General features: G+C 46.0%; 1 protein-coding gene across 5 annotated transcripts in view; it reads right to left on the bottom strand.

Annotated features, from left to right (window-relative positions):
• Positions 1-21,957, bottom strand: part of Cc2d2a (coiled-coil and C2 domain containing 2A) — a 74,778-nt gene extending 52,821 nt beyond the window's left edge. For 3 of the 5 annotated variants that reach the window (XM_041636412.1, XM_041636415.1, XM_041636416.1), the window contains exons 1-9: positions 21,872-21,957; positions 15,790-15,845; positions 13,187-13,270; positions 10,837-10,960; positions 4,839-4,927; positions 4,417-4,518; positions 3,700-3,801; positions 2,606-2,779; positions 1,369-1,531 (exon numbers count right to left, since the gene is read on the bottom strand). In XM_041636412.1, the coding sequence (XP_041492346.1) occupies positions 1,369-1,531; positions 2,606-2,779; positions 3,700-3,801; positions 4,417-4,518; positions 4,839-4,927; positions 10,837-10,960; positions 13,187-13,270; positions 15,790-15,828 (877 nt within the window). In that variant the 5' untranslated portion in view covers positions 15,829-15,845; positions 21,872-21,957. Of the gene's footprint in view, positions 1-1,368; positions 1,532-2,605; positions 2,780-3,699; positions 3,802-4,416; positions 4,519-4,838; positions 4,928-10,836; positions 10,961-13,186; positions 13,271-15,789; positions 15,846-17,968; positions 18,038-18,454; positions 18,495-21,871 lie in introns of those variants that run through there. The other 2 variants (XM_041636413.1, XM_041636414.1) reach the window with 2 other exon arrangements.
• Positions 21,958-22,275: the final 318 nt, after the last annotated feature.

Genomic DNA, 22,275 nt, shown 5'->3' with positions numbered 1-22,275 from the left:
AGGGCTTCTCTTAGGAGTCATGGGCTTTACATGTATGTGAGGCTGTGTCACCTGGGTTTGTGTAAGTACACAGTGAGATGTTCACACAACTGTAAAGTCTCAGAATGCATCCCAACCTTCAGCCAGGTATCACTGTGCTGAAGTTTGTGCATACTGGGAAACAAACATGCTCCCAGAATGCCATGGTGTAGCGAGAGGGACACAGGGTAGCAGGGAACCATTCAGATCCCAGGGAGAAGCTTGGGGCTCTGTGCTGGGGAGGTGCTCTAGCAGGGCTTAGATTCTGTCAAGGCTGTGGGGCCTGCTGCAGCAGAGTGGACTAGAGAAGACAGAAGAAAAGGCAGGATGGGATGGTTTTCAGGTCAGGAGGGAACCCTTACAGGACTCATAATTATCTTACTCTGAATGACAAGAAATCCCATGCTGTCTTGCCTGTGTGTGGCCATCAAACACTGTATTTCCTATATATCCCAACCCCTCAAACTAGAAATACCCATTTCTAGAAAACACTTCTCTGGTCCTCCAAAAATATGGGGCAAGCTTCTTTATCATTCTTCATTCACCTAAGACATTTGTTCATGCAATAAAACACGCATTCATACTAAACACCAGGTCAGTGCTAATCTGGTAGCCCCTAAATTTTTGTTAAAATAGTGTCAACTGCTCATCCAATCAATTTATCCTTATTTGTCATGGATATCCTATGGTGTCAGCAAGAGTAAAGTGGGGATGGCGCTTTCCCTGCACTCCTGGGGTAAGCACACACCCCTATAAAAACCGCTGTTGCATACAACAGCAACAGCCGTGGAACACACGTTTGGGGTTTGGTTATCGCACTGGGCCACTCAGGAATATTGTCTCCTCACTGATGCACCAAGTTATCATTTATGCAACTTCTGTTTCTTCCTTTCTCCAGCCAAGGCACTAAGGGAGCCTGCTCCTGATTGAAGTTTGCTCTCCACCCCTGCTTGGCCACACAGCTGGTGTTTGTGTGTGCTCAGGTGAGTGTGAATGTGTGTGCATTAAGTTTCCGAGATGGGATGGGACCTCTCATGGAGCCTAGCGCTCACCTGGCCAGCCAGCTGCTGGGATCCACCTGTCTTCACTCCCAGCACTGGCATTATCGGCAGGTGCTACTGCGCCTGGTGTTTTACATGGATGCCAGCACCCAAACCCGGGTTATCAAGCTTGCATGCCAAGCATTATACCCACTGAGACATCTCCCCAGCTCCCAAAGATGGCTGTGAATGAGCCCCTCACATTCAAACCTAGAATCAGCTCTGGAAAGGTCGTCTTTATGTGCCAGGCATATTCTGTCTGCAGGATGTGAAAGCGTCCGAGCTGAGTATGAAGATAAAAAGTGAGTACCTGCCAGCCGACTGGGTGTGAAGAGGATTTCGTTTTCCTTCTGCAGGCGAACGTGGGCACTTTCGTACTCTGCAGCTCTGACCGATACAAAGTCATGGGCTGTGGGATCTAAGCCCAACAGGAAGTCCTCGGCATCCTTACCATTAAGCAGCTCTTCCTCTTCCTGCACAACATTGAAAAGTGACAAGAAAACGTTCCACCAAGATTCTTAGCAGACGTGGGGAAAGAATTCCTAATACTGAACCCATGAAACTTAATACATCTTACAGCACAATTGGATTTTCCAGGCTGGGGGAGATGGGTAAGTGGGTGGAGGTGCTTACTATAAAAGCATGAGGTGTGGAATAAGTGAATCTGTAGTTGCAGTACTCCCAGAGGGAGACGGGATGCAGGGACAGAAGCCCTGAAGGGTCACTGAACAACCAGCCTGCCACACACAATGGACAGACATCATGGATCCTGTCTCAAGCAAGGTGGAAGGGGATGGGAGACTCTGAAAACCTCTGGCCTACACACAGGGACAGTGGAACAAACCTACCCACATTCACACCACGAATACACACACACACACACACACACACACAGTGTATTTCCTTTGCTTCAGATGAAGGTGACCTATCATATTTTTTCATATTTCACAGGTGAGTTTTCATTGGTAACATTTGCTATTCCACCTGGAAAACTGAATAGCAGAGGAAGCCAACTAAGAAGTGGTAACCCAAACAACAGTAATCCTGAAATTAAGTGTCTCACAGCCTTTGAAGATGCTTATTTGATAACATTTACTTAAAGAACCTGGGCTCCGAGTTAGATAACAGAATAATTTATACTTAGGGGTGGTACTTGGCACAAAAATGGACTCTCTTGTAAGGCTGTGGGAGAGAGGCAGGTCTGTCTCATTTGCCTTCTGGAGTAAAGTCCTCTGAGAATGAAGTACAGAGGAAACACTCTGCAAAGTCCAGCAAGAAAACCCTCAAACCACGGTACTTCATTTCTCCCCTCACAAGAAAAGACCAACAGATTTAATCAAGACTTTTGCTTCTCGGTCTGTGGACTGCGACAAGGGTTACAGAAAGGCAAGTGAGGTCAGTTCTCATGGCATCCTGGTCCTCCTCCTTCCAACCCAGGTACGGGTGAGCGTCCTCGTGGAATGGTGCAGACTCCTCCCCTGCCCTTTCTCCTTCATCTGTCTTCCCAGTCCCCCCCCCCCCCCCACCGCCGTCACTGTACAAGATACCGTTTTCTCTGTTGTCTCTTGTACACGTGTTCCTTCTTCTCCTTCTTGGTCCTCTTGATGAGCTCTGGCTCCACCCTTTGCTTGAGTTTTCCCCTCTGATTGCTCTGGTTCAGGATCAAAGTTGAAAGTAAAGAAGTTATAGGCCTCTTCTGCAGAGGGGAATCCGGGAGGGTGCTGAAGAGAAACAGACAGCAAGCAGCTTAGATGGGGAAACAGAATGAACCCCACCCACACAGTTAACTGACGCTGGCTTGAGCTAGGGCAGCTCGGGGAGGCCTGTTGACTGTATTGTCTTTGCTGGAGGTTAACTGAATTATAGGTCATGGATTCTAACAAGTGCAGCAAGCAGTGGTTGAGTATTTAAAATAAGTAACTAGTATTACCTTTAAAAATACTATTTTATGTGTACGATGAGTGTTTTGCCTGCATATATGCACACAATTGCATGGAGTGCCAATAGAAGCCAGAAGAGGGCATTGGATTCCCTAAAACTACAGTGACATGATCGTGAATAGCCATGTGGGTGCCAGAAACTGAATCTGGGTCTTCTAGAAGAATGGTCAATGTTCTTATTTGCTGAATCATCTTTCTCCAGCTCTACTTTAAAAAAAAAATATGAACAATTCCATCCCAGTACTCATAAAAATGTACTAGTTAAAAAAAGTAATAGCTTCAGGAAAGATAATTAAGGCATCAAACAGTATACTCATTGTTCTGTGGACCAATGCAGAGATAATTTTGTTTAATAATGAGAAGTATGGATCTCTTCATCTTTTTAACAAGTGACAGTTATTGTTTTGGTTTTGGAGTTGGTACCCCCATTCCTTCCTCATTATGAAAGCTGGGGAGCAACCTCTCATCTTACTGTGCCCTGCCCTCCTTGCAGCCCCTCTTTCTCCCCACAATGGGGCAGTATTTTAATCTTGCCTCCAGGACTTTAAAAGTAGAAATCCCTGACCCTTCCCCTGCCCCCCCCCCCAGCACCTCTCTTGCATGCAGAGCGGCAACAGGGATCAGCTATGTGGATATGCATCTGGGCTTAGAGATTTCTGAAAAGCAGAAAGACACATGATTTTAAAGACAGACTTTCTAACCTGGGGTTTTGACTTGATTTTTCGTACAGAATCACGGAACTTAAATCTTGAATGGCTCTGAGGGTTATCTTCTTGTTGAGTCCCTCCTATCTCTTCACTTGGCTTTATAAAGGGGAAAATGACATATTAAAGCAAAAGAAATCCAGAAATTAAGGTTATTCTAAATTTTCTAAGTTGAGGATTAGCCTTTGTGTTGGCTTAGCTGTTACCTTGACAGAACCTGGGATTAGTGACCTGGGAAAGAGTCTTAGTGTTTAGAGTCTAGATCAAATTGGCGCCCGAACCACCATTCTCTCTCTCTCTCTCTCTCTCTCTCTCTCTCTCTCTCTCTCTCTTTCTGTGTGTGTGTGTGTGTGTGTGTTGGAAGTCAGATGTCTCGATGGTTGATTATGTACGAAGACCACTGTGGGTGGCACCGTTCCCTAGGCAGGGAGTCTTAACTATATAAGAGTAATGAAAGCTGGCTGAGCATAAACAGCAAACGAGCAAGCAAGGAGGTGTGCTGGATCCAGTTCAGGAAGAAAACCAAGACACTTCCCACCTGAGAGGACCTACTGTGTGTCTGTTACTGATAGAAAACACTGTTAATGCATGTTAACTCAGTCCATAAACAATACCAAGAACTCAGTTGTAGTTTTGTCCCATTGTGAAAAAGGGGAAAGTAGGGTCAGACAGTACAGGAACCTCATGTCAAAGTAGAAAGAATCCACGTCTCACCTCTGTGCCAAATTCAGTCTCGGTTTCTCTCTCGCTGGAACTGCGCAGGCGCCGGGGCCTAGGGGTGGGGGCATCCCGCAGCAATGCGCTTTCCGCCTTGGACTGAAGACCCAAACAGGAAAGTATTATATATAACAAATTATCAGAGAACCTCAGCTGCCCCCGGAATAAAGAAGAGTCAGTAAAGCGGCCACATGCTGTCCCACTGTAGGAATCAGAGCCAGGACAATGGCTTAGAACAGGGACAGCCATTTTCCGCTGTAATTCTCATGTGTGCCAATGCGAAGTATAGTAACATTTAGGGCCTGAAGGACAGATTGAATCGCTCTCAGCTCCACACAGTTTGAAGCATACAATGCAAGCAAGACAAACCCCCGGAAGTAGCAGTCAGTCCTGAAGGGGACATTCACTGTCTCTCTTACCCTTGCGGCCTGAAGCTTCTCCCTCATACGTTCCCTCATGGAAAATTCTGCAAAGCCTGTTCTGGATGCCGAAGGGATGGGAGGTAAGCCTTAAAAATAAATAAATAAATAAATAAATAAATAATACTTTTAAACATTTTCTTCTCAGGGGTGAATTGACTATAAAAAGGGATGTAATTTTGCTCATAGAGGGCTGCACAAGCAAACAGACCTCAGTGCTGAAGCCGCTTTGACGGTGGAAGTATATGCCTTGGCTTCTTGGAGATTGACATGGAGAATTTGGCCCTGCTAGGGACTGTCACATTGGTTGACCAAGCCCAGAATGAGTGGCCCCTGAATGTTGAAGGCACACAGACAGTTGCCAACTCAGCCAGCGCTGAACTCCAACAAGTTGCTTCTTGGGTGAATGGGTGGCTGATGCGAGGTTGTCCCAGGGGTTAATCCTCTCTTCAACTAGAGCAACCTTTGCTAAAGGCCTAGCTATAGCCCTTGGACTGCCAAGGGCTGTCACTGAGACAATGTACATATCACAGATATTACTGAATACAGAGGGGAACCACTTGAACAAGTATACAGCTATTGTGTGTTGGGTATAGTGAATTAGCATGTGATTATCCACAGCATCCTTGCTGGATTATCACCAGATCATAACTCCAAGATCAGGTGTTACCATCCCTGGGTGTCATTGTTGATGAAGACAATGAGGTCATGCGTCACAAATGACAGGCTTCCCGTCATTTTCTCACAAACATCTGTTTTTTATTTTTCAGTCCACAACAGAATGCTTGCGATTTGGTCCCAGTTCTGTTCTTTGATACCCAACACCATCCTGAGAAAAATACAGGAAATAAGATGATACTTGATGCATAGAATGTTGAGTTCATTGGGATAGGAACCTGGAGCAGTTAAGTTTGCAGGATTTAGGGGGTGAAGTAATGGGGAGCCTTTAATGTTCTCCTAGGGAGTCTCGACTCTGCTTTCTGTAGAAGTCTTGAAGCAGGTGGAGAGAGCAGAATCCAGGTCAGTAGTGTTTTTAGAAGCTGCACCTGGAGAGCTTCACCTAGCTGCACCAGCTAGGATGTCCTAGTGATATCTTAAGAAGAGAGGGTCAGTGGGAGGGAAGGAGGGAAAGAGAGAGGGAAGGAGGGAGGGAGGGAGAGAGAGAGAGAGAGGGAGAGAGAGAGGGGGAGGGAGAGAGAGAGAGAGAGGAGACTAAGAAGAAAAAAGTAGAGAAGAACATAGAAATCGGTATCTAGGATGCAACCAGTGGTTCTCAACAGCAAGGTCTGGGAACTTTTAGATACAGTAAGTCACAGCCAGAACCTAAGCAAGTCCAAGCAGCGTGTGTTTAAACTACACTCTCTCTTGACTAATGGGTCATTACCATTAACCAGATGCAAAAGCATCCACCGAGAGTCTTTCCATCACATTGCTCACATTCTAGCTAGGGAGGTGATATGCACCAGGCAGAATTAGGAAATCTGAAAATCCTCTAAATGTCTTTCCCAGCATAAGTTAAAAACCACCACAACAACATACCATTCTTAAAGATCAGCAATTGCTAACGATTAAAAGAGAAGGGACGAAATCGGAGAAGCATAGATTTCTCGGGCACTGAAGCCAAGCTGTGTGAGTCCTTTGGTTAGTGTCTTCCTCTCTCCTTAGATGCTCCACAGTAACCCAGTCTCACTCCTTCAGGCAATTCTCCTGAGTCTAACCTTAGAAAATCTGCTTCCTGTGTGTGTCTCACCGGGTCTTGAAGACTTTGAAAATGCATGTCTAAAATAAATCATCTATGTCATTTACTCAAATTTCACTGTATTTTCTTTTCTACTAATACTGAGAAATTGGCCCTGAAGTGATACTTTAATCGGAGAGGCTAGCATGAATGAATGGAAAACAAAAAACAGATATTAGTGAGAAAGGACTAATTAGTGAGAAAGTAACTAATTGTTACTCTGCTAAGACACGGGGCAAGGTGGACTCATGAGGGAAGTGCATGCTTTGAAACCGGACACTTATTTGATTTGCAACTGGTGTGTAATCTGTGAAATTGTCAGGACCATATGTATCTTAGATGAGAAAGTAGGAAGTCAAGAGTTGCACTGCATAGGCATGGGCATGAGAGGCCATGTGGTCATAGGTGTGGGTCTCTCGGTCTCTGAATGTTGGAGACCTGTGTGCATGTTATAGAGTGATGGGGGATCACAGTCGAGCTGAGGCCCTGTGACGAAGAGTGCTGATGTATATATAGCCCAGACCAGTGTGAGGTTTGGGAAGTAGAGAGTCAGGGTAAGAATCACACATTTCCATCTAAGTGGACAGACTCAGTAGGAGGATGTGGACTACCATCTGCTCCGAGCAGTAAGTGAGCATGCACACCTCACCAGAACAAGGCCTGAATATAGAGCAGAATCAACAACAACAAGATTCCAATAGGAAATGCACTGTTTTGGGAAGTAAGGAGAGGACTCTGTCATTCTTTACGGAAAAAGATCAGGAAGAGCTGGGCTTACAGTCTCATGAAGAAGACACTAACTTGTTCTTTGCCCCATTTTAGGAGTTCCCTGTGGGCTCACAGGAACTGCTGCTAGGTTTGTAGTACTGGATTGAATTATTAAGTCTAAATATAATTAAGTCTATAATCCAAGGTTAAGTCTGTGGATCCACAGCGATGCAGCTCGCAGTAAGTAAGAACACAGGTCAGCATATGAGAGCAGGAACCTGCTTCGTCACTTGTCCACTTGTCACTGTTAACCCTCCCTAGACTTTGCTTCCTAATCTACTAACAGTACCCGAGGGTAGGACTACTAAGAAAATTAAATAATACAGCATACATCAAGACCCTAGCATGGCGCCTCCTACACCACTGCCTAGCTCAGAATGTGATCTGAGGTTCTTAACATTTTCAGATGTATCTGATGAACCTGTTTCTCTACACACCCATTGTTCCGTCTGTCCAGAGTAAAAGCGTCATATATTGAGAAACAATCTCAACAAAATAAGAGACATATAAAAGCCTCACTGCTGAAGCCAAAGGTTTTTTTCTCTATGGTCAGGACCAAAGAAAAGTAGTTTTTGCTATTTCAACATAGTCCTGGGGCTCATATGCAGAGAAACAAGGCAAGAAAAAGAAATTAAAAAATCACCCAGATTGGGATGTTACAGTCAAATTACCTTTATTAAGCAATTGCATGATAAAAAAATTCTAATGATTCCACAAAAGACGTTAGAGTCACACACGAATTCAGCGAAAGTTTCAGAATGTAAAACCAACACAAAAAGTCAATGGCATTTGTATATACCAACAACAAATAATTCAAAATGAAATTAAGAAAACAATTCTACTTAGAATACCATCAAAAACTAAATAATACACTTAGGAGGAAGTCAATGAAGAAAGGAAAGGACTCACACACCCAAAACTGAAATTCTGCTGAAAGAAATTAAAGGTGAGAAAAATAAATGGAAGGACGGTGTGTTTGGGGATTTAAAGGCTCACTGTCATTAAAATGTCAATACTACCCAGACAGTCTATAGATCTGTATAATTCTTATGAAAAGCACAATGATTTTGTTTTGCAAAAATAGAAATGTCTACCCTAAAGTACTTAAAGAACGTCAGAGGACTGGGAACGGCTAACACAGCTTTGAAAGTGAACAATCTTCAAGGCCTCCCATTTTCTAATTCCAAAACTCATTCCAAAGTTAAAGTCAAAACTTCATGGTAGCAGCATGAAGACAGAAATCTAAACCCATGGAACAGAATGGAGAGCCCAGAAATAAATCCTTCACTGTATGGTCAGATGATCCTCAACAGATGTGCCAAGATCCTTCTGTAGGAAAGCACTGTATTCACCAAATGGAGTTAGGAAAACTTACATCCAAAGATGAAAAAGTGGTCCTGGGAGCTGATGGTTCAGCAGTTAAGGCACCTGCCACCAAGCCTGACAACCTGAGGTCTCACCCTGGGATCCAGAGCGAAGGGAGAGAACTGGTTCATACAGGTTGTCCTTGGATCTCCACATGCTCACCAAGGCATAACATGCTCCCCCAGCCATGTAAACAATTTAATTTACTAATAAATAAGAGATGAAATCATATCCCTACCTAATAAACAAAAATGAACTCAATGAGGATTATGGCATTGAATTGTGCTGTGAATTCTTGGATAATAACACTAAAAATACAGGCGTCAACAAGAAAACAATATGTGGAGCCACATCAAGCTTTAAAATGTTCTGTGCCCTGAAGGAGGACACGGTCACCAGAGTGAACACAGCCTGCCGAGAGGGAGGCTCTGCCTTAGCAGAGCGGTCTTTGCCCAGCAGCTCTCAAGAGTGTGTTCAGCGGGTGAGGTGTGTACTGAAAGAAAAAGCTCCGCTGACAGGACTGTATGTGTTGTGGAGGGGAGAAAGGACTGCTCTAGATGGGAGGTCAAGGAAGGCCTCTCCAGTCCCAGCCCTTCTCTCCACCAGCCTCCTACATCCATAAACCCATGTCCACCTGGGTACTCAAGAAGCGTCTCACACTCTGCATCTTTATTCCTGGTTACCAGCTCCTCACACACGTCCTTCCTGCTGTCCCTCTCCTCTGAAGATGGCAGCCCCATTTTCCCAGTTGCTGAGTCAAAGCCATGAAGTCTGCTCTAACTGGAAGCCCTTGTGTTGCATTCAGTGAGAAGAATATACTTCTGAATTTTCAGGCCACACAATCTATGATATTTAGTTAGGGAGGCCCAAGTTGACAAAGGCATGTAAGAAAAAGAACAGCTATGTGTGTGTGTGTGTGTGTGTGTGTGTGTGTGTGTGTGTGAATCTTAGTCTGCTTTTCTGGGATTCCTAGCAGCCCTAATTGCATGTTGCTTCCTTGTTGTTGGAGCCACACCTTTCTTAGGGTTGGACTTAGGTCAGCTGCTTCCACAGGCCTCTAATGTCTAACGGTGACTCTACCTCCCAGCGCTACCACAGAACAAGAGTGTAAGGACTGTGTAACTGGAAGAACGAAGCACATTTCCTGTCGGATCCACTTTGCTGGTCGTGAAGGAAGGGCAGTGGTTTTCCCCACTCTGGGCTCACAATGAATGACACTCACTGCACGGACAGGAGCAAATGCCGTGAAGTCCAAAGACTAGCCAAGGCTCTTTTTAAAAAAAAAAATCACGTTTACGTATGTATGTGCACATCCATGTGTCTTGAGTGCAGGTATGCGTTCACCTCAGTGAACCCGTTACAAACCCCAGGTGTCCATTCCCCCCCTTCTACCTTGTTTGAAACAGGTCTCGTTGTTGTGAGCACATGTGTGTGTGCCAGGTTAGCTGGGCAGTGAGCTTTCAGGGATCCTCCCGTCTCCACCTCCCATAGGAGGTGTTACCTAGGAGTATTGGAATTACAGATAATGTGCAGCCATGCATGCCTTTTACATGGGTCCTGGGGATTTGAACTTGAGTCTTCGCACTTGCACGGCCAAGGGCTTTTCTCACTAAGCCACCTCCCCGGCCTCCTTGCCATGGTTCTCAGAAGTAGAAGGTGAGTTTGCAGGGACTGAGCATGAGTGTTGTGAGGGGTTAATAGCCTCAGAAACTGCCCCTGTTCTGCAGTCTAACTGACTCTTGTTCTGCTTCATACACACGTGTGTCTCTGGGTCACCCTTCTTTAAATTCTAAAATATCTGATTATCTCTACTAGTTCTACTTCGGTTACTGCTATCTGCTTTTCCTGGTTATAGTGGAGCTCCCTAACTACCTGTCTTCTAGTCTGATGCCACCCTAGAAACTGAGCCACAGAGTTACAGCAAAACAGTTGGAGCTCCCCCAAAAGAGGGGCTTCCAAAACTCAGTCTCTGAGAATGACTACATTGCTGTTGTTTTGTCCTATACGGGGAGCCTTACCCCTGGTCATATGTAATAATAAGACCCCCAATGAAGCCCCATATTGCTCAATGCTGAGTCTGTGATTGGTAGTTAATAACCACCAGTTGAAAGCAAGCAAGATACTCACTCCGAGGCCCCCGCCGGGCTGTCAAGCTCAGGAGGTTGGTTTCAGGTTCTTCCTCCATCATCTCTGGTTGGCCACCGCCTTGGAATTTGTCTGACACCATTTCCTCAGGGGTAGTGGCAGGTGGCTGTGAAGAGGTGAGAGGTGTCTGAGATGCCTGTGCTTCATTTGCTCAGTCCCTTTCTTAAAATGCGGTGGGGTCACCGCAGAAGGGCCGGGCCTTAACACTTTCCAAGCTGTTCACCGTTGTTCAGGTCTCTGTTACCAGTCTGAGCGGTTACTAGGGGGCTTCTCACCATAGTCTCATGGTACCCGAAAATAAGACAATGATTGCCACATTTGCTGGGAAGAAAGGCTTACATCTATGTAGGGAATCGCAACAGAACACTTCATCTCCAACCCCATATAGACAGGAAAGGACCATCCAAGTGGCTCTGGCTAATCTGGGCTGATACTGTTTCCACACTGGGTGCTCCTGAGAATATCTTGTGGTGTTTTCCTCAAGTCTTGAGGAAGCAGAACTGGTAAGGATGCTTCTGTGCCAGGAAGACTAAAGCCCACAGTCAACTCAGCCTGGCTATGAGCCCTAGGCAAGCATATACCTCCTTTCTCTGTAAAAGCGTTGTTATGCAGTGAGGATTGCAGCGCTGGGCTCCCTCTGTAAGCTATGCATGGGGAATTGCAGCACGGAGATTCAAATGGAAATAGAGCACTCAAAAGGATGGGGTCTTCTGAATAAAACCATAGCAGGGATCAAGGCTCTAGAGCAGATTAAACAATCACAGGATGCCTTCAAAGTTGGCTTACAAAACTCAGCCACTGAGAGTTATGACGTTGCCTGTGGCTTTCTCCTGTTTGGTCCAAAGATGCCAGGCAGCTTTATCTTTGGTCACTCTCTGCTCACCAAGTGGCTCTAAAGTACTTTTTATCTGACCCCGCAGGGTCCCCTGCCCCGGGCTGCGGAGCAACAAACAGGCTGAATCTCAGCTAAAAGCTTCAGGACTCGATGCGGCTGTGAGTGTTCCTAGGTCTTGGTGTCCCTAGTCTCCTAGAGTGGGCAGCTGTGCTCTGGCAGCTTTTCTCAGCCCCCTACACCTTCCCCTATGGCTGGATTCAGCCTGCAGGAAAGGCAGACGGAGCTTTTGTCTTCTCCGCTTTCCCTAGTGGAAATGCGCAGAGTTCCGAGGAACTGGCAGGAAGGTTCCTTTCTGACTCTCCCAGTCCCCTCTCCTCCTCCCAGGTCTACTCTCCCTCTCCTGGCAGTCTCATCATGTGACTGTTAGCTCAAAATGGCGCTCCCTTTCCCTCCCTCCCAGGCTTCAGGCAAGTCCCGGTCTACAACAGCCCCTTTCTTGCCTTTCTTCTTCAGGACGGCAGTTCCTTAATAAGGAAACTGAATTACCTTGCAGGGATGCTTCCAGCGAAGGACGCGGGAAACTCCTGCGGAGAGGTGGGGGAGAAATGGCTGCAGGCTGGGGAGACAGGAGTTAACTGTGAATTTGGGACTTGGGGTAGAAGAAAAAGGGAGTCTCTTAAGATTTGTGATCCTGCACTGCCATCTGCTGCCCGCCACAGTCTATGACCGTTAATGGCAGGACTCATATCAGCTACTTTCCTTCCTTCCTTCCTTCCTTCCTTCCTTCCTTCCTTCCTTCCTTCCCTCTGTGTTATCCTGTCTCTATACAAAAACGGAACAAAGAAACAACAACAACAAAAACAAACAGACAAAAGTTCTTAGTAAGGGTACAGCCTTATTTGGAGCATCATCTCTCTATATACGCCCCACACCAGGATCTCACACATTAGACCACCCACCTACATCCCTGCCTCAGTTTCCAGGAGTGAGTCAAGAGCTGGAGCCCGCGGGAGGAACGGTTTTTCTGTGGTGGATTTCTAGTTTCTATTGCTGCGACCAAGAACACCTTGAAGGAGAAAGAGTTTATTTCCCTCCTACACTTCCAGGTGACAGATCATCTCTGAGGGAAGTCAGGCAGGAAGTCAGTGCAGAAACCCCAAGCCAGGAACCGAAGCAGAGGCCACGGAGGGACACTGCCTACCGGATTGCTGCCAGGGTCATGCTCACCTACCCTTTTCATAAAGCCCAGACTTACCTACCGAGGGATGACACTGTCCACAGTGGGCTAGACTGTTCTACATCAATTATTAGACAAGAAAATACTCCACAGACATTCCATGGGCCAATTCCTTGGCTGGTTTCTTTTTCCTACGACTGTCTCACAAGAATCACAGGGGGATCTGTGTGGCTTCCCAGAGGGGCAGGCAGACTGCCCACCAGTGATACGTATCAATAATATTCTACATAGACGGATGCAGTTTCTCATTCATTTCTTACCTTTTTTTTCCTCTGTTGTCTTTGGACCTTTGAATTCTTCTTCCGTCTTCCCACCTCTGTGTCCACATCATCGCCGGTGAACTCCTTTGTCAAAACACAAAGAGAGAAGAGACTCCTCAGGTAGTTTCTCCCTGAAACTCTATCCTCCAGCTCCCACTACCATGGGGATGAGCAAAGGGACAGTTAGCAACATTTAAGGGGTCACCCACCATCACTTTTTCTCAATACAGGCAGGCTCTGGGGGACTTCCACACTAACTGAGACATTGTCCACGCGATGGTGCTAAAGCTACATTGTTATTGCTATGAGTGTTCATTCATGCTTTGAACATCTATTGAGCACTTACTGTATACCAGGCCCTGGGGCTACAGTGTATACACACAGTGTGGTCCCCAATCTCATTCTAAGAGAGGCGACCACCAAGGGGAACTTCCAAGACAGATGGAGAGGCGGGGACAGGCAGTGGATTCGCCTTTGAGGTTTCATTTGCTGCTCCCCAGGCTGAGATTCAAGAAAGGACTGTAGTTTGAATTAGCAGGAGTTTCAACTAGCAGGGAATTTGGGGAGGGAAAAGTGGGGCCATTGCTTTTTTTTTTTTCCTAAGAGGTCAGAGCTAAAATCTCTGAGGTGCTCAGACTTTAACATTCCCTGCTATGCATCAGCCCTTCTGAGTGAATGAGAAACTGCAAGACGGCTGAATGTGTAGTAAGCTTCTGCCATCCCTGCCCTTGGTAGCTGAGGTGGGAAGACCAGGATAGCCTGGGCTGTGTAGGAAGCAGAAGGCCAGCCTTAATTACAAAGTGAGGTAATCTCAATAACAAACGAATAGACAACAGAAACATCAAGGCTCTTGCTGCCTTGCTGAATCCACTGAGGCACAATTGGAACACAGAGCTTGAATGTTAATGGTGTAAAGCTTCATAGAGACCTGAGACAGATGGCTGACCCACGTCCCTATTCATCCCCTTCCTGAGGCAGATGGCTGACCCACGTCCCTATTCATCCCCTTCCTCCTTGGCTATTGGGGTCAGGGCAGACACAGAGGTCAGTTCCAGAGGAGGGAGCCAAGAAATCCCAGCCAGAGAATGGGCTTGGCTTGGGCTTTTGGTTTCGTATGAGCTCTGTCTACCTGGAGTTCTGAGCAGAGGCTCCATCCTCACCCCTCTCCTTAGACCTGCTGGTGAAGGACCGCTCTTAGCTCAGAGATTCCCAGAGAGGATGACAATGTCCAGGTGGGCAGGCGTGGCTCGAAGTCCAATTCCTAGTTTTCTTGGACTTGAACACACCATTGAGGAGTTTAGGTCATTTGTTTTCTACTACTGGACGGGGTCCAGTAAGAGTTATGTGAGGCTCAAATGCAAGCCCACAGTCACGGCTTTCCTCACTGCTGGATGAATGAACAACAGAGAGGGGTGAGCTCACAAGCATGTGACAACTTGCTTCAGGTTCATCTGTATGGTTGTATTAAGGGTGCCATCAGGGGCCTGGAGAGATGGCCCGGTGGTTAAGAATACCGGCTGCTCTTCCAGGGGACCTGGTTCTTACAGGTTTAGTTCCCAGCATCCACACTGTGCTTGCACCTGCCTGGAACTCCAGTTCCAGGGGTTCCGACACCCTCACACTGACATGCGTGCAATGCACAGAAAATAAATATAAACCAAAAAGTACCTGCAGGCTTTGTGTTCTGTATTCTCAACCCCATGATCCCTAATTCAAGGAGGTGTTAGGGTTTGGAGAGACACTCTGGCCTCTGCTAAATGGGCTGTGGTCTCCACTGTAAGCGGCTTCCCTTGCCTGGTCTGAGTTTTTATACACAGGGAGCCAGAAAAGACAAGACTGTAGGGACAGGCTTTTATTCATAACTTACAATGATCAGAAACGGTTAAGTTTATTAGAATAGTGTTCTATGAGCTGTGCCCAGGAGCGGACAGTGATAACTGCTGTGTGATGGATTCCTGAAGTGGTGACAAAATTTCCAGAACATTCAGGTAGAGGTGAGACCCAGGCTATGCAGGGCTATGTAGCCTTCATCATCTGTCTCTTTCCCCAACAAAGGCCGATAAAGAACGCTTGGAGTGCTCGTTCTGGCATATGTTAAGTTAAACTAACTTTGGCCCAAGCATGCCTCTGTACTTGGTGGATGTAAAAAAAAGTGATAATTTGGTATTCAAATGAACTGAAATCAAGCTGGGAGTGTGTGTTTCTAACAGATAGTTCTGTCTTGGAGAATCCGAGCCCACGGCCATTCCTAGTTAGTCACAGGCCAGCAAACGATTAGACAGACATGTTCCAACAAGGCAACCCTGAGTTGCAGACAAGCCAGCTTTTCTGGGACCTCACTTCTGATGAAGGCTCTGGAACCCGGCAGGCAGCTGGAAGTGCCATCTCTGCCTGAATGTTCTAGAACTCTAGTGGCCATTCATGAATCCAGCAACTGTGCAGAGCACAGCTCCCCACAGGTCTTCAGGTTCTCAGAACGATCTCATCCATCTAAACTGCGTTTGTCTGAAGCATCGCCTTTAACACATTCAATAAATACTTGTTGCCAGACTGAACTTCCTTACCCACAAAAGGGCACCAAGGGGAGCGAGGCCGGGACTTACCTCTGAAATTATTTTTACTTTTTCTTCCTGGGGATTCATCTTGGCTCTGATGGTTTCTGAGAACAAACAAGGAAGAGATCAGGCATCGTGAGATCATCCCTGTCTCTTGTTGAAGCAGGCAGACTGAAGCTTACACAACAAGCATGGCAAGCCCCAGGAATGGGGATGGAAGAGAAGGAGGCATGCTAGCCCTCTACCGCTGTACACCCTAGTGGGCAGACGAACCTGGCTGGAAGTCGGCATCAAAGGACCATCTCTGAGTTTCTTCTCTTCTCTCAATTTTTAATCGCCTTCTTGTTTCAAGGAGCAGAGAGGTGAGACCAGAGGGGGCGCTGAATCCTCTCACTTTCTGCAACTCCCACTGGTCCCAGCACTCCTCTGCTTCCTCTTCTGCTTGCTACTGTGCTGTGGTCTCTGCCTTCCCCTAGCCCAGCTCCTGGCGATCTGTGAGTCCCACTGTGTGCGTCCCCAGGACTATGATCTTGTAATCTACCACCCCAACCCTGCTGCCTAGACAGCCATTTCTTCCTGCTCTGTAGGTTCATTCCTGCCAGGGTTCAAAATAACCTGACTTTTTCCTTACACAGAAATGTCTTCTCACCATTTCACTTCTCTTGTAGCTGTTGCTCCATTTTTCAGTCTTTCTAAGAACACACCAGAAACGCTCCCCCTTTCTTAATCTTTATTTTTCTGGGTGTCTAATACACCCTGTGCCTACTCTTGCTGGGGTCTGTTTGTTGGATGGCCAGTTCTCTTCTTCATGTACAGATGTGTTGTCAAAGCACTTTCTTCACCCGGCCTCTGGAACAGGTTCCTTCCCAGCGTTCATGCCACTCACCAGCTGCTCCTTCTCAGGCACCTTGGCTGGTTTCTCATCTCCCCAGCATCGCATGCTGGAGTGTTTGGCTCAGCCTGTTCTCACTCCCCTGGCTGTCTTATCTTAACTCTTGGCCTGGAATACCACATGCACATGGATCTTTCCCACATCGACACTCTGAGTCTAGACGCATCCTCAGAATGCTAGAATCCAGTCTGTGATGGTGTCAGGGTTACCTCCCTTGACCCTGATTGAAGCTGTTGGCCTGTGCCTATGAGTCTGTGCTACAGTCTTCCCATTCTACCAAAACAGAACCCCTGTGGCCACCCTTGGCTGTTTTCACCCTCCTATGATATAGCATACCTGATATTATTTTTATGTCAACTTGACTAGATCAAGAGATACTTAAAAAAAACTGGGGAGTTACTGTTCTGTGTAGTTTTCTTGTTTGTTTGTTTTACTCTTTGGTAAGCCACCACCCAGCTTCCAGATACATTTACAGATCCTAATTTGTGAATGCCTGACTTTAACTTGTTTCAGCCAGTTTTTCTAACTTAAATATCCCATTTCTCTCTAACTATGTTTTGCCTCTGGGCTTTTTATCTTTATTCTATATCTCTTTCTTTCCTTCTTACTCCATGGCTGGCTGCATGGCTGGGTGGCTGGACCCTGTAGTCTTCCTCTCTTTCTTCTTTTCTTGATCCTTGCTCTTTGAGCCCAGATTTCTCTCCTTCTATCTATTCTCTCTCCATCCTAGCCCCACCTATCCCTCTCCTGCCCAGCTATTGGTTGTTCAGTTCTTTATTAGGCCAATCAGGTGTTTTAGGCATGCAAAGTAACAGCTTAACAGAGTTAAACAAATGCAACATGAAAAAATAAAACATGTCTTTGCAAATATTAAATTAAACAAATATTCCACAGCATAAAAGGATGTAACACATCTTAAACTAATATTTTACAACAATTCTTTGTGTCTGGGAGCATCTTTCCAAAGTTACATTGGTTTTTAAGTCCGAATGGACCAGGTGAGAAGAGTCACTTCCAAAATGAGGGGCACCGAATAAATATCTAAGACCCCAAAAGAACAAACACAAAAGGAGAATGAGCCTATTTCACAACCCCTAATAGCCAGGATTCTCCTATCCTCTCACATCCAGGCCACCTCTCCTTAGGACACCAGAACTCACCCGAGTCCCCAACTGTGGTGATATTTTGTTTGTGCTGTAACAATTAAAGCTCGCCTGAGAATCAGAGTGTGGAGCGAGTCACGAGTTAGCCATCGAGGCCAGGCAAAGGTGGCACACACGTTTAATCCCAGTACTAGTACAGATGATTATGGCCAGTCTGCTTTGGGAACTGTACCTCAGGGTCTGCCCATCGCTGTTAGAGTTCCAGGAGAGCAGGAACTGCGCTTTGTGTGTTGTTTATCCCCAGAGCCTCTGCGCACCCACTCAGTGCATGTGTATTTGTCTAAGAGTCCATTCTCATGGGCACATTCTGGAGTCCTTCAGAGCTTTCTTAGGATGCTGTGACGATTAAATGAGAGACGATGAGGAGAAATATTAGGCACAGGACTGACAAATCTTAAGCCTTTCTTGATCCCATGGGAGACAAATCTTAGCTGCCCTGGGCCAGTTAAGCAGCTCAGGCCAGGTGTCCAAGGTTTTGCTGACCCGCCCAGGAAATTAGCATATTCATGAAAAACAAATGATCTGCATGTCAGTTGTCTTCCACACAGACCACTCAGAAAGTTCTAACAGAGGGGAAAAGATTAAAAAAAAAAAAAGAAAAAAAAAAGTAGCCCAGTGATAAAGGGGCGGGGAGTACTGGAGGGGGCAGGAAACTTACAAGGAGTGCGGACAGACAGTACACCTCTGATGGACACTGCTGGTCCTTAGGAACTGGAAATAAAGAATATGTGAAGTGTTTTAGTAATTGGAAAATGAACTCTCCAAAAATTAAGAAAAAAGTCACTCACAGAAGAAAAAAGTAGAAGTAGCAAATGAGAAATGCAACGGACTTGTTTTCTCTCTCCCCGTTCTTTCCCGATCATTACCTTCGAATGAGTTTTGAAGGAAATCGAATGTCACCCAAATTTATCTTTCTTATGAACACTGCTGCTCAGAAAAGATGAATAAACACGACTCAGCTTTAATAAGCCCCTGTCATCAGCATTTGCCTTGGCCACTTGTTAATACAATCCATGACAATATCAAAATAAGAGGCCTCGTTTGCAGAAGCAGAGCTTTGCAGTCTTTCTACGCCTGCATCCTGCGCATTCCCAGGGAACGGCTCTCAGTAGGGCACATGCCAATGCAGATTCTAGGAACCGAGTATTTGAAAGGTTATGCCATGTGCTCCAAGTCACAGTTTTCCAATTTAGAGTATGACCTGGGCACTTGGTGGGTCCAAGTTCTCCAGTCCCAGGCACCACCCTCTTTGACCTAAGTCTTGCTAAACAAGGTCCCATCACTGTTGTATACTAGCTCCTTATTGTGGAAATGTTTACAGTGCAAAGCCACAAATACTACAGCAGCGAGGAACGGTGTAGGCATCACTAGGCCAATAATCTATCTTACACAGTACGGAAAACAACACGTTTTTAAAGAAAAGTACTCATACTGTTATCTGACCATCGACTGTCTGTCTCTAAAGTCACCGAGAATCATATCCAGGACTCTGTAATGACCCGGAAGGATGCAGAGAAATAGACATCTCTCAATCAAAGCTGTCCCAAGGATGGTGCATTAATTATTACAAAGAAATTATGGTTTTAAATAGTGAGGGCTTTGTTAAAAAAAGAAAAAAAGAAAAAAACCCCAAAACCCAAAAGCTAAGTTCAGAGTAGTTTCTCCTTCTCGCCAGCTGTGCCTTCTTGGCACAACACTGTCAATTCTGTGAAGTCCCAGCCATACCTCCTATCTCAAGGCTATTACGGGCTCCATACTAAGAAGACTGTAATCCAGTGCCTGTCACAGACCAAGCTCTCTGTGTTGGTAGGTTTTATGGTTTATTATTAAGAATGTTGCCAGAGTTAGGGTCAGAACCTGAGCCTTGGCAACCCTAATAAGATAGGCTTGGCCACCATCCCCTACCCCCAGTAAGCCAAATAAAGAGACAGATAATGAAAAAAAATCAGAGAAGAAAATTTTTTCAATATAGTGACATTAGGACGTGAAGCAAGTCTGCCTTCTGGGGTCCTGATATGAAATTTAGGTTTGAATAGAGGGTACCAGGAGCAACACATAGCTAAGCAGTCCTGGTCAAGGTGTGGTCCTGCCCATCACTGCCCCGTCATTGTCTCTGTCCCCACTCTCTTCTGAGAGGTGGCTGACAAACCGTCAGAACTTCTTGGAGAGAAGTTCTCCCTCCAAATGGTACCAGAACCCCGGCCTTTTCCTTCTCCCACTGTGAGACACTGAGGCAATCCACTTCTTAGAGTCCACTGTGTTCATCTCTGACAGCTGAAGGGAAAGGCACAAATGTCTCTTTAAAGCAGTGGTTCTCAGCCTTCCTAATGCTGTGACCCTTTAATACAGTTCCTCATGTTGTTGTGACCCCTGACCGTAAGATTGTTTTCGTTGCTACTTCCTAACTGTAATTTAGTTAGTTAAGAATCATAATGTAAATATCTGTGTTTTCCAATGGTCTTTGGTGACCCCTGTTTGACCTTCAAAGGGTGGCATGGCCCACAGGTTGAGAACCAATGCTTTAGTTTTTGTGTTTGTTTTTTTAACCAGGATGGTCATAAGAAGAGCTCATGATTGGGAGGGAAAGTGGGAGGAAGGGATAAAGAGGGGAGAAAAGAGCTTGGGGACAGAGAAGAATCGTAAGGAAAACCTTAGGGTATTGCTGCCCCACTCCCCTTATTCTCTTTAAGTTTTGTTTTCAAGCTGTGGCAGCAGCCACATCCAGATCTCATTTCTCCTTCCTCTAGGCCCAGGCTGAATTTTCTTCCTTCCTTCCTTCCTTCCTTCCTTCCTTCCTCCCTCCCTCCCTCCCTCCCTTCCTTCCTTCCTTCCTTCCTTCCTTCCTTCCTTTGTGTGTGTCTATTTAAAGTGTGTCTGGAACCTCTGGCCCCTCTTACCCATGCTCACTTTCTCTCTTCAATGACAAGAGACTTTTCCTGCCCTCCCATTCAAAGCTGGGAAATCTCAGGAGCTGTCATACGCCTTCTTTTATGATTAATTACATAACAACAAATTATTCTAGCCACAGCTGGCTTCTCAAGTACAGGTTAGTGACATAGCTGTGTGCAGTCACTTAATCAGAGGGTTACGACACCGTTCCCTGCAGCGGGCAGGTCGGTACACAGGCTGTGCTCTTCGGCAGAGCAGCGGACTGAGAGTGCGGGAAGTTCCTCTCTGGACTCAGTCCTGGTGTTCATCAAGCTCTAGATGGTTTTACAAAACTCCTTTGGCACTAGCTCACTGGGCTCTCATGATCTGTCCATGCATCTGCTTCCCCAGCCAACTCCCAGCATTGAACCTGGTCTAAGTCATGTTGGCATAAGGTAAAGTTGAATTCATCCTCCACTGCATTATTGATGCTCAATGAAAACTCAAATGAATGGCTCTGTAAATGAACTCTAGGTCAAATATCTATCTAATTCCATCTATGTATATATCTATATCTATCTATCTATACACACACACATATCTCTTTTATCCACCCCTCTCTCTATGTATCATACTGGCACTACACTTATTTGCAGAAACATTTATAGAAAATGCAATAGCAGACATGTATTCCCCATTCGATTTTATTAGTTTCTCATCACACCTCTTTGTAAAGAAGAAAGCAATCAGTTTAACCGACAGCCTGTAGATTTTTCTTGGAGCTTGGCAGTCCTCAGCCCTGTGGTTCAGCCCTTGCTCCAATACTAAGAAAAGTGAAGTTTGCGGCATCGAGTACTCCCCACCCATGCCTCTGAAACAGGCTAAACCAAAGGCCTGAAAGCAACATGCAGCCAGTGTTTAGCAGCACACTGGCCAGAGAGGACGGCTCTACTCCTCCGTGAATTGGCTGGCATTTCCGCTGCAAGCCAGACACCAGACTGCTGCAGAAATCAAAGCTGTTCCCACAGCGCCCCTACTTTCCATTTAGAAAGCAAAACTACAAGCGAAAGGACAGTCCCTAAAGTTCCAGTGCATTCAATCCGCTCCCATAGCACCCAGGCAGGGGCTGGTCTCCAAGCCGGAACTGCATGGAGGTGAAAGCAGGATACTGGGACTGTGGCTCGGGTTCCGTTAGAAACTGATTTACCTTAATCCACTCTACGAAACGCAGTTTGCAGATTCCACTTTCTGGAATTGGAGGGATGTGAAGAGAGACCTCTCGGTCAAGCCAGGGAATCTTTCAGGAATGAGCGAAGGGGTGTGCTGGGGGTAAGTGAGGTTGCTCCCTGGGAAGCTGCAGCCAAGTCTCAGGACAAAAACACCAGCTTAGCAACGAGTTCCCAAGGAAGGTCACTAGGCGGCTCTCTTTTCTTTTCCTTTTAAAGTGACAGTTCGCTTGTAATTTCTTGGTATAGGCACTTGTTGGGCAAGCAGAGGAAAGCTGAACAGAGACAAAGGAAAAATCATTGGTAAGCTGGGCAGAGAGGACACAGGCTCTCAGTGTGGTGCCCTGCCTCACTGGGTTGCATGGCATTTTAGGTGAAGGACAGA

The sequence above is a fragment of the Microtus oregoni genome, unplaced genomic scaffold, assembly GCF_018167655.1.
Source record: "Microtus oregoni isolate MIOR12 unplaced genomic scaffold, Mior012 000049F_ref0000343, whole genome shotgun sequence".
NCBI classification, from domain to species: Eukaryota; Metazoa; Chordata; class Mammalia; order Rodentia; family Cricetidae; genus Microtus; species Microtus oregoni.
This window is presented reverse-complemented; position numbering and strand designations above follow the sequence as displayed.